At 44.9% G+C, this 15,777-nt stretch overlaps 1 protein-coding gene across 4 annotated transcripts in view; it reads left to right on the top strand.

Annotated features, from left to right (window-relative positions):
• Window positions 1–15,777, top strand: part of LOC147701388 (uncharacterized) — a 77,507-nt gene that overhangs the window by 20,258 nt on the left and 41,472 nt on the right. For all 4 annotated transcript variants that reach the window (XM_086928644.1, XM_086928642.1, XM_086928643.1 and 1 more), the window contains exon 2: window positions 14,458–15,552. In XM_086928644.1, coding sequence (XP_086784770.1) covers window positions 14,614–15,537 — 924 coding nt within the window. In that variant the 5' untranslated portion in view covers window positions 14,458–14,613 and the 3' untranslated portion in view covers window positions 15,538–15,552. The remainder of the gene's footprint in view (window positions 1–14,457; window positions 15,553–15,777) is intronic.

The following is a 15,777-nucleotide window of genomic DNA, read 5'->3' as shown; positions in this document are numbered from 1 at the left end:
AAACCAACAGAATGCTTTAGGACAACGGCCACAGGACCAGAGGAAGAATTTCTACCCTAAAGCTCCACGCTCACAAAGGCCAGTATCAGTGGTGTGTAATTTTTCACCTTTCCAGAGGGGCAGAAGAAAGTGCCACCAAAGTAACGTGCAAGATCTGTGAGCGTGTCTTGTCCCGAGGTAGTGTTGAGAAAAAGTACTGCCTCGCTGTATAAGCACCTGAAGAGACTGCTTCTAGTGAATGTGGCTCGGGAGGAGTGCAGGAGAGCACAACAGAACCCTCCACCTGCAGTGCCTGGTACCTCTGGCAGTTCTACATCACCCCTGGGCATACGTCCTGAATTTGCTCTACTGAAGCAGCACTGTGTAAAGTGCAACAAACTAATATCCTATGGAGAGCAGTCTGCTGAAGCATTGTGTGCGGCGTAACTAAATCATCGTTGGTAGACTTGCTTGCTTTTTTTTTTTCTTGGGAATGGCTGTTCATTCCTGAAGGTTTTTTTTTTTTTTTTTTTTTCTTTTGAACACCAAAAAAGAACAATCGTTCATAAAAATACCAAAAATGTATAAAAGGGGGAAAAAAAGATCAGTTCTTCTCAGAACTAACTTCTCTGGTCAAAGAAAGCTATATTTGCATGTTAATGTGTGAAAGTTTGTTTGAATGCATGTTTATTGCTTAATTGACTGAAAGAATGCATTAGTAGTGTATGGCGAATGTATTCGTGCAGAACTAGAAGTGTGTTGGTTAGTTAGGGAACTGCATGCATAGACGATGGGGGTTAGAAGCAGTTCATGTGCGAAGGCTTTGGTCACTGGATGAGTACTTGGGTACTGACTGAATGATTAGAGTACTGCAAGGAGAGTGCCTGGGTGAATTTATAAGTGGTTGGGTTTTTTGTGCAGTGAATGGATTAGTACATGGTGCTGAATGGATCACTAGAGGAGTGCAAGGGGAGTGACAGGGTATTTGCTGGAAGTGTATCGATACTGACTGAAGAATTGAAGGTGTGAAAGACAAGTGTGTAGGTGGTTACAGGACTGCATGCATAGTGGATAGGCATTTGAAGCAGTCCATGTGCTAAGGCCTGGCTCAGTGCATGAGTACTTGGGTACTGACTGAATGATTAGAGTACTGCAAGGAGAGTACCTGGGTGCATTTATAAGTGGTTGGATTTTGGTGCAGTTTTTACAATTTTTTTCTCATGGGCACTGGTGGTAACTGACTGACTAACCAGTGCTATGCTAAAAGACAATTAGAATACAGTTAAACACCTACATACACTAGGGAACACTATGCATTGGGGTACCCCTGTGATTAGAATGACCTCCTCTGTAAGCCCCTGGTACATAATAGGGCAGGGGGATTAAAACTACCTCTCAAAACGCGCCACAGGGTGCGTTTGCACACTGGTGAAGGGAGGGTGGCTGAGCTGACGTGTGCAAACAAGCCCTGGGGCTGTTTTAATTTGGGGGATAAAGTCCCTTTAAATCCTGAGTGTCCCTTGGGTCCAAGAAGCTCACCAGGAATCTCCAGTTAGCGCCACAGAGCTGCGTTGCAGAGAGGTGTAAAAAGTGTCAGGGCCTGGACCACCTCTCTGCAACGCAGCACAGTGGCACTTACTGGAAGCACCTGGTGGACTAGTTCACCCCAAGGTGCCCTCAGGATTGAAGGCAAATTATTTCCTTATCTTAAAACGCGCCACAGGGCATGTTTGCACACATCGCCGCAGGCCCCATTCCCTCCCTTCATCACTGTGTAAACGTGACCTGTGGCAGTTTTATTTTGGGAGATGAAGTCCCCTTGAATCCTGAGGATCCCTAGGATCAAACTAGCACACTAGGTACCTACAGTAAGCGCAGTTACTGAGAGGTGTAAAAAGGGGTACGGCCTGCACCAGCTCTCTGCAGTGCAGTGTCACTTACTGGAATCACCCAGTGGGCTAGTTGGACCCCAGGGGCCCTCCGGATTGAAGGGGAATTAATTCCCCAACTTAACACTGCACAGGGCGTGTTTGCACACGTCACCTCAGACCCTGTCACCTCGCTTCACCACTGTGTAAACGCACCCTGTGTCCATTCTAAGTTGGGAAATTAATTCCCCTTGAATCCTAAGGGTCACTAGGGTCAAACTAGCCCCCTAGGTATACCTCCAGTGAGCTGCGTTGCAGAGAGGTGTTAAAAGGGGCATGGTCTCTGAACACCTGTTTGCAGCGCAGCTCCATGGCGCATATTGGAGGTACCTGGTGGGCAAGTTGGCCCTGAGGGACCCTCCAGTATTGAAAGAGAATTAATTCCCCAACTTACAACTCACCACGGGGTACGTTTGCACAATGGTAAAGGAAAGGGGCATGGCCTGAGGTGACATGTCTGCTAACACACCCTGTGGCACGTTTTTAAGTTGGAGAATTAATTCCTCCTCAATCCTGAGGATCCCTGGGGGCTAACTAGCCCACCAGCTACCTCCATTAAGCACTGCAGAGCTGCGCTGCAGAGAGGTGTAAAAAGGGGCGTGGCTCCAGACCACCTTTCTGCAATGCAGCTCCCTGGTGCATACTGGAGGTTCCTGGTGGGCTAGTTGGCCCCCAGGGACCCCCAGTATTCAAGGGGAATTTGTTCCCCATCTGCACAATGCCGGTCTTTTAATTTATTTTATGGAAGGGGGCTGTGTGGGCCCCCCCTTTTTATTTATTGGCCCTGGGGACCTCATTCCCCAGAGCCTGCCCCAATTTTTTTTTTTTTAAATGAGAGAAATTTGGAAGGGGTCCGCGTGGCCCACCTCCCGAGTCCTTAATCGGCCCCGGGGACCCCCATCCCCCATGACAGTGCCTTTCCTCCTCTTTCCACTTATGGCCCTGGGACCCCATCCCCCGGGGTCGGCCTTTGTTTCCCCTCCCCCGCCCCCCTCCATTTTTTTTTAAAATTTTGGGGGAGGGCGTCCGCGACAAGGCTCCAGGAGGGGTGCCAGGCGGCCCACCTCCCACAATATACAAAGCCCCGGGGGTGGTGGTCCCCGGGGCTGGGGGGGCCGTGGGTTATCATTTTATTTTCCCTTTATTACACTGCAAAAAGCAGTGGGGTGATGCTCTTCCGCCTTAGCGGAGGAGGCGCCACTGTATGCTACCCAACTCCTCAAGAGACTCCAGACTATACAGAACTCAGTGGCCACTCATCCTCAACCTTCTGAAACAGACCCACATGACCCCCCCCCCCCCCCCCCACTCCGCAACCTCCACTGGTTCCCAGTTTAGAAGATGCCAGTTCAAGATGCTGACCCATGCTTACAAGGCCCTTGTTAGCAAGGGGGGTTTCTAGTTGGCAGAGGTAGGTACCTTTGTCCAAATAGGGACCCATGCTTCTAATCGGTGTAAGGTGGCTACACACTTTAGATAACCCCTGCTCACCCCCTTGGTAGCTTGGCACGAGCAGATAGGCTTATCACAAAGGCAATGTGTAAAGTATTTGTACCAACACTCTCAGTAACAAAGTGAAAACACCACACCGTTTTAGAAAAATAAAGTATCTTTATCTAAACTTAACTTGACCAAAATGACAAAAATCCAACATAAAAGTATCAAGAAATTGCTTTCAAAAGGTTTTAGCAACGGAGTCCATAGAAAACTATGGATGAGTGATTTCTTGCAAAGTACCTGTTGTTGCGACAAAATTCACCTAGTCAAACAGCTGCAGCGATGTGATGCATCAAAAAACAATGAGAAGTCGTTCTTGAGACCTTCGTGGATGCGATGCAACAGTTCTGCTGTAAAAAGCAGACCGCTGTGTCTGGTCTGTAGGTATAGACGATTAGTCAATTCTGAGATGACTCTGATTCGCGGATGATGCGCTGGGGGAAACTTGCTGCACAAGGACGATGCTTGGAAAACCACGATGTGTCAGCGAGCGTTATGGCGAGCAGCGCTGTGCCAACCTTTTTAGCCGCGATCCCTTGAGGTGTTGATTTTTTTGTGCAGCAACAATTGCTGCGTGGATTTGTGCAGCGCGTGACGATGTTGGGAGATTATGCTCACACCACGGCATTGCGCTGGAAAAACTGTCACAAGAAGAGCAATGCGTTAATTTCCTTGTTGCATTACTTTTCCAGCTCTCAACAGCACACACATCCTCCAGAGGCCCAAGACAGTCACAGGCACCTGTTGGCAGGTCATAACTCCCAGCAAGAAAGTTCAGGGGAGCTGGGGGTGAAAGTCTTTGAGTTCCTGAGTCTTCAGAACAGTAGGCAAGCTCTACTCAAGTCCTTGGAGGCTTTCCTCAAGCAGGGGACACCGCACTCAGCAAAGTCCTTCTCCTTTACGTGGAAGAAAACGCAGCTGCAGCCCAACCATAGGCACACAGCCAGGGCAGTAATTCTCCTCTGTTTCTGCAGGTCTTTTCCTTGGCCAAGGTTCCTCTTGATTCCAGAAGTTGTCTAAAGTTCAGTGATTTCGGTCTAATATTTATACCCCAAATTGTCTTTGTTACTTTTGTGCAAGGGTCTCTGAGCCCAGTCTAAACCAGTTCTGTTTGCTCTTGTGAAGGAGGTGAAGACCGCATTGCGTAAGACACAGGCCCTATTCCAGTGCCAGGGAAATCTCCTCCCACCACTCAGACTCGGCCTGTTAAGGTGCTAGTGAGAACTCCTCCCCCCTACTCTGAATGCAGCCCGGGTCTATTCAGCCCAGCCCTGACTCATTCAGGAAAGGCAGGACACACCTCAAACCCGGTAGCTGTCTGAGAGCCTGCACCTCCCCAGCCCGTGTCACTCCAAAACCAGACAGTCAATACACAAACGGGGAGGCACACAGCGGTTGAACAAGAAAATGCCTACTTTGTAAAAGTCACCCGAAATGCAATGAAATTTATATGACCCATGCCTGACACGTTTGAATGGAATAACAGTTTTGGAAAAATTCATTTCTGCATAAATTCAAATCCTATGCAGCAACGGATTTATGGTGTCGGAGTATCATCTGGGATATTTCGTATTCATTATTTTATTATTTTGTTGCTTGTGATGGAGGTAAAAACATTTGTATGAATTAGTACAATCTATGTTTAATGTGTGAGGCACTCCTTTAAGTGCAGGAAGAAGTGCACTTTCTGTCTAATGCTGTTGTCCTAGTTATTCTCCTTTCTAAAAGTGGCATTTTCAAACACACACACCGCTTAAAAAACATCTTTAGTAAAAGGTGTTAATAAGTTCTGAGAGCCTAAACTTTATTTTTCCATCTTATCCCTATGGGAAGATATGCTTGTAAAATGTTACAAAGTCTTACCGATTCTGTCCTTTGGGGCAAGACAGCCTTTCAATAGTGAAAAAAAGAAATTGACAGTTTCACACTGTCAGGACATATTACACACATCCGTACATGTCCTACCTTTCACGTTCACTGCACCCTGCCCATGGGGGTACCTTTGGGTCTACCATAGAGGTGTCCTTCATGTAATAAAAGGGAAGGTTAGGGTCTGGCAAGTGGGTGGACTTGCCAAGTAGCAGTTGGCAAACTGTGCACAGGCACTGCAGTGGCAGGCCTGGGGCCTTTTTTCTGGACTACTCACGTGGGTGGCACAATCGATGCTGCAGTCCCACTAGTAGTATTTGATTTAGCAGCCCGGCACACCCAGTGCACTTTACTAGGAACTGACCAGTAAATCAAAATAAATCAATCTGAACGTATCGTAATGATTTACACAGAGAGCATATGCATTTTAGCACTGATTAGCTGTGGTGAAGTGCTTAGAGACCGAAAATCAACAACCGGTCAGGAAAAAATAGGAGGAGAAGCAAAAAGTTGTGGGTTACCCTGCAAAAAGTGCCAAGTCCAACAGTCCTCTTTGATCAGGGATCAGCCTACATTAACCATTGTCTAAACCTCCACCAACGCGTCTGACACCTGCGCTTTCCTTTCCTCGCCCACATTCCCCGCATGTGTCGTCGCTACAGTGGAGGCCGTTCATTCTCCTACCTCGCCGCCAACTCTTGGACCGACATTCTCTCCATCTGCGAACGTCGCCCTCTCAGACTTTAGAAAGGGACTCCAGACCAGGTGTTTTGACTGAGATCATAGACAACAGCAGCACCTGGATACCCTCGAGTGAGTATTCGCGCTGTATGAATAGTAATGGATTGAAGAAACCAACACTGTGAAAATTAGCATATGAGACCCCCAAGTGTGGTGAGACAATTCTCCCTTGCCCCCACCCTCTTCTTTTTGTGCTTTCTGCGCAACAGACTAAAAAGATTGGCGGCAGTGGATACCTTGCCCCCCGGGAGCCCATGAATGGCTTCCTTGGTGCTATGCATATCAGTTAAGAAATCCTCCCTATTCCCCATGTTAAAGAAGCGCAGTAAGAAAAAAAAAGTGGATTATTTTCACCCACCTTTGAGAAGAAGGTACCAGGTGGAGTGGAGTCCAGCAGGACTGCATGCCATACTAGAGCCTGCTGCTCAGACCCGGTGTCCAACAATGGGTGGAGAGTAGCGGATATCGTGGGTTTCATGAAAGCATTCAAAGAGCGGCATGTTACATCAATAACCTATGCATGCCATTGTAATGTACCTCAATGGAAATTACATTCACTTAGCATTTGATATGCATTATAAAAATGTCTTCTGTATATGTTGCAACAATGTTGAAAACCACCTACGCGTGCACACTATTCGTTGTGTTCAGTCAGCGGAAAGTGCATTTTTATGGATGTTTTAAAAACTGCATTTTTATGGATGTTTTAAACAACACTGCCATCTACTGGGTAGTTTATTGTAAATGCAATATCAACCTTTAACGCCTTATCCACGGCGTTTGGCCGACGGCAGCACGCAAGGGGTTAATGTAGCATTCTAGAATGGTAACTTTTTGTTATGTTCCAAGACACGACAATATCCTTTATTTAAGACTTTGTTAGTTCTATTTTATAATTGAAATGCAATGTATTACACATTATTTTACTACTATCCTTTGTATCTTTATTACGGTTATTAAACATTCACAAATCAAATGATTTAATAAACCGTGTAATTAACATTTAAAGTGAATTGTTAAAAAAATTGTTGAATGCAATATATTTAATGTACTCAATTTTAATAACTCCCCACCCCGTCACCTGGATCGCTTAATCAACTGGTTCCTAAATAGAAAGATATTTAAGAAATGAAATTAATGTGAAATAAAATGTGACTTTGAATTTTATTATACTTGCTTTTGTTTTATACCCTTTGCTCATTATCAACTCAATTACCTGTTCTTAAAATGCTTGATATTAAACTAGGATATGCGTTGAGCACATTATTTATAATAATGTGACAAATTGCAGATATTTGATGAGGTTTGGGGTTCTTTGCTTAATGATTATTGTCGAGCTCTACTATTCATTGACTAGGTCTACGTTGAACAAGTCATGCTTCATATGTCATACAGACCCCTATATGACCCCCCGACCCGTTGAATCTGCTGGAGCTTTTTGTTTTTGAAGAAAGTGTCTAGAATACCATCTTTACTTCTTTCTTCCCATGTGGGTGTTAACCAATATCGTCTTTCCTCCCCACTGCGGGTGCATTTTTCCTTTTCTTCCTTGTTTGATGTGTTCGTCTTGTTTCCTCATTTCATTTGATTTCAGTCATCCATCATACATTGCTTTAAAGAAGATATGATCTATAGTTGGACTTTGGATCAGCATTTTACTCTGATTTTTCTTGCCCCGCGTGGTGACTTGTTTGTGATTTTATTTTTCTTTAAATGTTTTTATTTTTATTGTAAAACCCTTGTTATAGTAATAGAAAACTCAAAGAATTGAAATGATATTCAACTAAATAGCCATTTAATTACCTGATTAAAAATAGAATGATCCTCTAGGAAATATTACATACATTTACAAAATTAAACTTGCATTTTGCTAATTAAATAACTTGCCGCCTTTGCCTCCTAATAATTCGACCCATTGTAACACACTTGTGAAGATAAACATTAAAACAATTGCAATTTCCTTATATCTTCGCACACTTTGCCCCCCCTATCACTTTAAATCTCCCATACTAAATTGAAACAAATTTGAATTCAGGCAGATGATAGATAATTAATTAGAATTACTTAAATTACTTCCCTCTTTTTTGACCATATCACTTTTCTGGCATGATTCCAAAATTAACAATGTTCTACAATAAATAATTTAAATGAGACCTAAATAGAACACATTCCTCCCTTAAGTAGAAACCAAACTTGCTCTTGAAGTACAGCGAAAGCACGGAATTGAAAAAAAACCATGAAATTACAATGCATTGTAAAACATGAGATGCTAAAGTTAGCCCTGGTCCTGGGACCTCTGCCACAACTGCTCTCTTTCTATAGTAGGATCTTTAACCTGCAACACCGGAGCTCTCACACATATGGCAACCACCATCCCGCCAACCAAAACCACCCTGAAACATCTCAGCTGCTTTCTGCTCAACTCACTATCTCTCTGCAAACATACCATTGAGATCTGGTACACCGCCTCCCTCATCCCTAACTTGAGCTTCCTCATTGAGACCTGACTGAACCCGGCATCAGCAACCTAGATTGCCACAGAAATGCCTGATAGCTACAAGATAACTCATTGAGACCACGTCCACTCACAAGGAGGTGTAATCACTGTCATCCGCAAGGAAACCATCCACTGCACAACCATTGAAGATGATGCCACCCCGATCATGGAACATCTCAACTTCCAACTCCACAAAAACTGCAAGACCACCATCAGAGAAACCTTCACTTACAGACCTCCAGGGCCTCTACCTAGCTTCTGCAAAGCCATACCCAGTTTCATCACCCCGTTCCCCATTCAAATGGGGCAACCAATCCGGGGTTTGTAAAGCCAGCTTCTCATCAGTGCGGGTCTCAAGGCAGTGGGTGGGAAGGGGGTTTAATCCATCTGGGCGCTGGTGTTCAGTCAAAGAGCCAGGTATTGAGATCCTTCCTGAATTGTCAGCGATAGGGATTGCCCATTGACTCTAAGCACTACATCTTCCTCTGAGACCTCAATTTCCACCTCGACTACACCAACCACGCGGGCCACCTAAAAAGCATAAAAATCCTAGGCCTCACACAACTAGTAACTAACACCACAAACCTCGCAGGAACCACTTAACGCCTTTCTTCTTGGCCAGAGACAGTAAATTACACCCATGTTACCAAACTCCTTTGGACAGACCATGTCATCACACACATCACTGTTGCAGGTACCACCAGCACCACCAGCACCACCACCAAACCCCCAAGCACCTCTCACTGAAGCTGGAACAATGTATCAGAGACAATGGACTGACTTCCTCCCACCCGGACACCTCAACCAACCTGGTATAGACTGTCAAGAACTTCTTCACCTAGATCACTGATTGCGCTGACAGTCGCACCCATCGAGCAGACTAAACCAATGAGACCTACCTACACCACGTAACAAAGACCTTCTAAATGCAACTGCAAGCAACTTGAAAGAAGGTGACCTACAAGGACACTGCAGACCAAACTTCCTTCAAAACATCGCTTAACCAATACCACCAACTTCTGAAGAAGACTAAAAGTCGTTCCCTTGTCAACCGCATCGAGGTCAGTCCCAACTGCAGTATGTTTTTTGCTTTTTGTTTAATATTGAGATCAGGTTTTTGGTAAATATATTCCTTCTTGTGGGATTAATGTGTTAACACAATAATGATATACTGGACCTTAACTTAGGTTAGATCAACACTTATTTTGAACAGTTTACTGTTAATATGCGGACAATGTATAATTATATTATAATTTGTAACTTGGAGGAATGAGACTGATTGTATATATTTGGGTTGCAGCCCTGAAGAAGTCAAATTGTCCTATACGGACTTGACGAAACGCGCGTTGGCTGCAAGCAATCGTTTGATGGAAATTTGGATCTTGATTTGAATGAAGATTGGACAATAAAATAGTGAAAACTATATAAAGACTATTTTTTGATAATATTGAGTGCTCGGAGGACTACAATAATTGCAGTAAATAACTAGTCTTTGAGTTCTTCAACCCCTCAGCCACTGAAAACTTCATCACCCCTACCAGGAATTCTGACACCCTGGTAGATTTTATTGGCAAAGAGATTTCCAACATCTACAGCAGGGGTCTCAACAAGTAGTTCAGGAGTTACTGGTAGCTCGCCAGTACCTTCAAAGTAGCCCTGAGATGAAGCCAAGCCCAGTATCAAATTCGGAGAGTAGGTGCCTATTAAAGAAGGCAACACTGCTGATCTCAAAATACTAAGAGTGACAGCCTGCCAATCCTATGGCAGTAACTTATACTAAAGTAAACACTCAAACACACAAAGTATCGGCATTTAGGGCCTTCCACTTGACAGTCTGTATCTAATCTCAATATAACTAAGCCACAAGGAGCTTGGCCATCTTGTATCCCTGATTTATCAGCAGTCACAACATGTGTGTGTGTGACCAGTGGACTATAACCGAATTATGACAGTAGTAGCCTGATCAGTAATGAGTGCTGACCCACCAAAGTGTGGGACTGCAGGAGTCCGAGTGAAAATGTGTTGGGTGTATAACCAGCTCAAAACCTGAGTAGAACAGGACATGATTTAGACTAGAGAAAATGAAGAGACTCATCAGCATTTATTTGCGTCCCTAATAAACACTATTGCTTCTTGAAAGCTACACCTGGTTTCAAGGACCACCAAATGTCTATGGTAGCCCCCATCATAAGGGTGTTATCTCTGACATAACTGTTCCCATTCCTGGCATAATAGTGCCAATGGCATAATAATGGTCATCCTTGACTATTTGGGGTATTTTTGTCTAGTTGATGTATACTGACATTCATCATTTACATACTGGGAGAATGACTGGCCTGCATTTACGTATTCCTGGCATAATAATGGTCATGACTGATATATGGTATCTGCCTTGACCCTTATGGGTTCAAGCCTTGGCCCAACTGTGGCCCTAGTATAATGGTGGGCATTATTGGCATAATACAGACATCCGTGTTTCTGGTCCAGGGAGGATCTGGCTTGGCAGTTGGGTCTGTACTGTTCCCATGAGGCACAGGGTCAAGACTGATTTGCATATGGCTGGGTCTAAACTGGTGAGCAAAAGTACAATGGAGTTGCCCGAGATCTCTTGACTGGGGGTGAATGTATGACTCGGCATTCTGTCCATTTGTTTGCGTAGTACTTTTCACCCTAAGTGGGATGGGAATGCCCAGACGTGGGTCCCTTGCTTACTGTGCCACTGGATTCAAGCTAGCCTGGCTGATGAAGGGTGACATACCCTGAAACCAGTCCAAGGATGCTGGTTTCTGGTCCAGTGAGTACCTGCTTTGGCACATCGGTCTGGACTGTCACATGAGGCACAGGGTCAAGACTGATTTGCATATGGCTGTGTCTAAACTGGGGTGGCATGGTGAGCAAAATAAGAATGGATTTAACCCAGATCTCTTGACTGGGGGTGAATGTATGATTCATTCAGCATTATGTCCATCATTTGTTTGTGTGAGCATCTGTGGCACAAGACTGTAATACCTGGGTATTCAAAGTAGTCTGTCATATGAGGTATTTGTACCTTGGAGTTCTTAATGAAAATTAAAAGCTGATGTTTTGGGACCGTGCATTTCCTAAAATCTGAAAACCATTTTAAAGGCAATTTTGGTTTTCAAAAATTGATTTTCTTCTGTTAATTGAGTTTGTTTGCCCACAGTGGAAAGTGGTATTGATAGAAAAGTGCACTTTCAGAAACTGATGAATAATAATTCAAGCTGAGCTGGGGAGACCTACTGCTGTATTTATATACTTTGTGCCATAGAGCATGTCTAGATTTGAATGTTACTTCATAAGTCAGGTGGAGGCATTTTATATGGATTAATGTTTTCCTGGCATTTCTGATGGCAACTGCACCGGGAATACTTGGGTGGTAATTACTGATAATTCTGCTTAGGGTGGCCATAGCGTAGTCAATATTTCACAGGCATAGTGTTTGCTAGTTGCTCAGGAAGACTTTGCTTGAGCAGAAGTAGCTCTCACTACAGAAAAGGTTGGAAACCCCAGATCTACAGAAACTTCAAGTCCCAACCCATCACTGGCAACATCCTCCGCCTCATCGCGCCCATAGATGTAAACCCAGACCACCTGTTAACCATCTGGGACCACCTCACCACACAACACCACTGGCATCATGAAATCTGGCCACTCTGGACAGTCCATAGAGCCCTCTCCCAACCATATCTTCAACCTCCAGAGCAAGTCAATTAGCAAAAAACTTGCCACAATCTTCAACACATTAATCTCCACAGCCACCTTCCCCGATGAATGGAAACACGCACCCCCCCGATGAATGGAAACACGCACCCCCAGCAATCTCAAGACCTTCCGCCCCATCTCTTCCCCCCCCCCTTCCTGCCACGATCCTCCAGAACCATCAACTACTAACTCACAAAGCATCTGTAGAGCAATCTTCTGGATGCCTCCTAGTCAGGATTCCGCACGAACCACAGCACGAAAATTTCCTTTATCGTTGCCACTGTTGACATCCGATTCTCTCCTTGACTGAGGAGAAACCATGGCCCTGATCCTCCTTGACCTCTCAAAATCATTCTACACTGTCCCCCCACCACACCCTTCTCGAGGCTCCACCAGGCACACTGGTCCTGGCGACCAAACACTGGTGCTCCAGGGACAGTTTCTCAGATTTTCCCTTGGTGAGGTCCCTTCACCAACCTGGGAGACTGGTAGGCCTTAACCCCTAGTACTGGTCACAAGCATAATAGTGTCAGAGGTTCTCCTCCTTGCAAAGCCCAACTGGCTGCTCGACCGTCAGCAACTCGGAGTGAGAGTGGGCGACGGGGGAGTGCTAGAGTTTCCCATACTATCAAATGCGACTTGGGGGTAAGAGTCTCTGATCTGTATGTTGAGTTGGTTCCTTTTGAAGTGCCCTCTCCTCTGCCCTAACCTTCCTCCAGAGTGCATTTTACATTCTGTAACAGAATGCACTACATCTCCACAACACCGGTCCTGGAAGTGACTAGATGTTCACATCTGGATTTCAGTCACAGTGATGGGCATCACAAGATTACCCCAGGGTGTTAGGCCTACTCTTCATAATCTTTTCAGTCCCATCTCCTTTCTTTGATGTGCCCAGACCCCTTTCCTGTAACCTTTCTGAATCAAGAATCACTCTTTCAAGTGTACTGAAGATTGTGGCTCTCTTTTCTAGTGTGTGTGTGTGGGGGGGTGTGTGTGCGTGTGTTTTTGTGTCCCACACTGATCACAGAGTAATTGTCACAGAAAGATTTGTGAATTGCTGCATTTCTACCACCTCATGCTCCTCCAGTTAGCCCTGGGTCTCCGAAAATGGAACCCAGAATCTTCCATGTACTGTACAATTCACAGGCACACATACAACCAGCACATGTATACTACATCCACACTCTGCACAGCACTGCATACTGACTTGCTGTATGCCAAAGGTGAGTTAAGCACACAGCAGCAGAACTTTACATGGTTGAGCCTGTAGACCTCATTCCAGTGAAGCGGATCATGCCTGTTCACTTCTACTGATCGACCCAGTTAAAGAGGCCAGTTCAGTGATCTTGGTAAAAAGGTCTGTGCCCATCGATTGATCACTACATGGTATGCTGCCACCACTGCGCTCAGGCTACTTAATTCCTGGCAAATGCAGTAGCCTTTCACAATTTTGAGGGTTGTGCTTTGGACGCCCCTGCCAGCCCAACCAGACTGCCATCCATAAGACATATGTATGTCAAAATTGGGATCCGAGATCCTAAACATCATTGCAGCTGGGGCTATCCGGACAGGTTTACAGGTCCGTTACCATGCAATGGCTTTTTCCGTCCCAACAAATGGTACTTTTCCCATGATGTATTTGTCCACTCAGTGCTCCTCCTATCAGCATGATACTGGAGTTCAGTCTCATATTTTGTTGCGGTTATTTCCAGTGATTGAAGCCGAAATATGCTTTTCCCATTTGTGAGACACATTTACATCTGTTTGTTGCTCTTTATAAGAATAAACTTTTCCCATCAAACGAAGCTGTACCAAAATAAAAAGCAGTCGGAGCGATTCTTCAGGTATCAAAGCAACTTTAATATCCAAATTGCAAATCAAAGCAGGAACTACTGATGCAGTCGTAAAATCATTCATTCTCTATAAAGAAGTTAGTTATTTCTGCTCTCCCCACTGCTGTGGCATTTAGATGTGCTGTAAATACCACACTGACCAACTAATGCATATATAGCCTCTATTGGGCAACTCATTTCAACAAGTATTTGGTCATTTCCTTTTTCAACTCTCTAACATTTTTAAAAGTTCATTTAATGTATTTGTGTCAATGTGACTAATACCAAACGACTCATTTTAAGGACTGTGAAATGGTTTGCACTAAAGTTAACATTTGGATTTGTGCCTGGACCCTAATCGGTGCCATTTTATTTTGTTTCTCTACAGGACGTTGTCTTCTCTACCGTCCAACAGAAGGACTGTTCTCAGTGTTGGTGGATGTATTTGCTCACTTTGAAGCAGTCTTCCTAAAGCGTGAGTACTAGTTGAAGCACCACATCTTGTTGAGCGCCGGCTCCAGAGGCTCGCTTCTCAACCACCAGTATGGCAGAATGTATGGATTCTGGCATTGCACAAGCTCGGCTATTTATTCCAAGCCCAGAGGCCTTCTTGGCAAAGACCACCACAGCAAAAGAGGCTTCCAGTTTTACCTCCAAGAAGTCAAAGGGTCCCAAACGTAACCACAGTAAGCATGACAAGTTTGATACATTTCAGACCGACCAGAACTACAACGCAATGCCACAAGCATTCAAGGAAAGGGTGGACGGTGACCCGAAGATTCATGCCGCGTTTGAAGACCTTGACAAAACGAAGGAGGAGAATGCAAGGCAACTGCGAAGGGCAAAAGCCACCCAAGAAAATGTACAAAAGCTCGAGACTTTAAAGAAACGCGAAAAACTGTTCTTATGGCACGCCTTTTTCCTCTCAGAATATTATAAAACGAAAACGATACCTAGAGGGTTCAGAGTCCTACAAAGTGGTGTAGAACATTTACAATCCCGCCCTGAGATCAACAAGCAGTTGTGCGAAGTGACCAATAAGTGTTCCTTCGAACTTATGCTGCTCACACTCAAACAGGCTGTAAGGGAGGTGGAGAAGCTTGAGGCACTAATCGCAATCTTGGAGGAAGCACTGGAGAAGCTTGTCCCACCAGATCTCTGCATCCAAATAAAAGGCGAAATCGAAGCTAAAGCCGGTACCTTTGAAGATAGCCTCATAGAAGCTCTGAAGAAGAAGTACCAGAGAGACCTGGGTGACTATCTAGCCAACAGAGTCTATAGCTGGAAACACGAGGAAGAATTTCGTTATGTTTTCCCCCTGTCTGCTTCAGATCTCGGTGGTGCAACAGAAGACCATGCAGGCTCCAGTGGACCTGTACCCATATCTCCCTCTCAGAGGATGCCGGGAGTCAAACCTCACAAGAAGACTAGGCGTGGGGGAAGAGGCAAGAAGAAGGCTGCCAACTGACCATCACAATTGCACGTAAGTTGATTAGAGCAGTTACTAGTAGGCTGCTATTTTGTATGGTTAAGGAAACAGAGTAAACTATTTTGCAGCAGGTCTACTTGGAGGTCAGCTGATGTAAAGAAATAATTCATTGTGAGATCAGTTGATGAAGCAGCGTGCAGGAGGTTTGTATGGGGAGGGCAGGAAGATGGATTGATGTAGCGGATGGTGAATGGATGGGGCTGACCGCAGGGTGAAGAA

The sequence above is a fragment of the Lissotriton vulgaris genome, chromosome 7 (assembly GCF_964263255.1).
Source record: "Lissotriton vulgaris chromosome 7, aLisVul1.2, whole genome shotgun sequence".
Classification (NCBI taxonomy): Eukaryota; Metazoa; Chordata; class Amphibia; order Caudata; family Salamandridae; genus Lissotriton; species Lissotriton vulgaris.
This window is presented reverse-complemented; position numbering and strand designations above follow the sequence as displayed.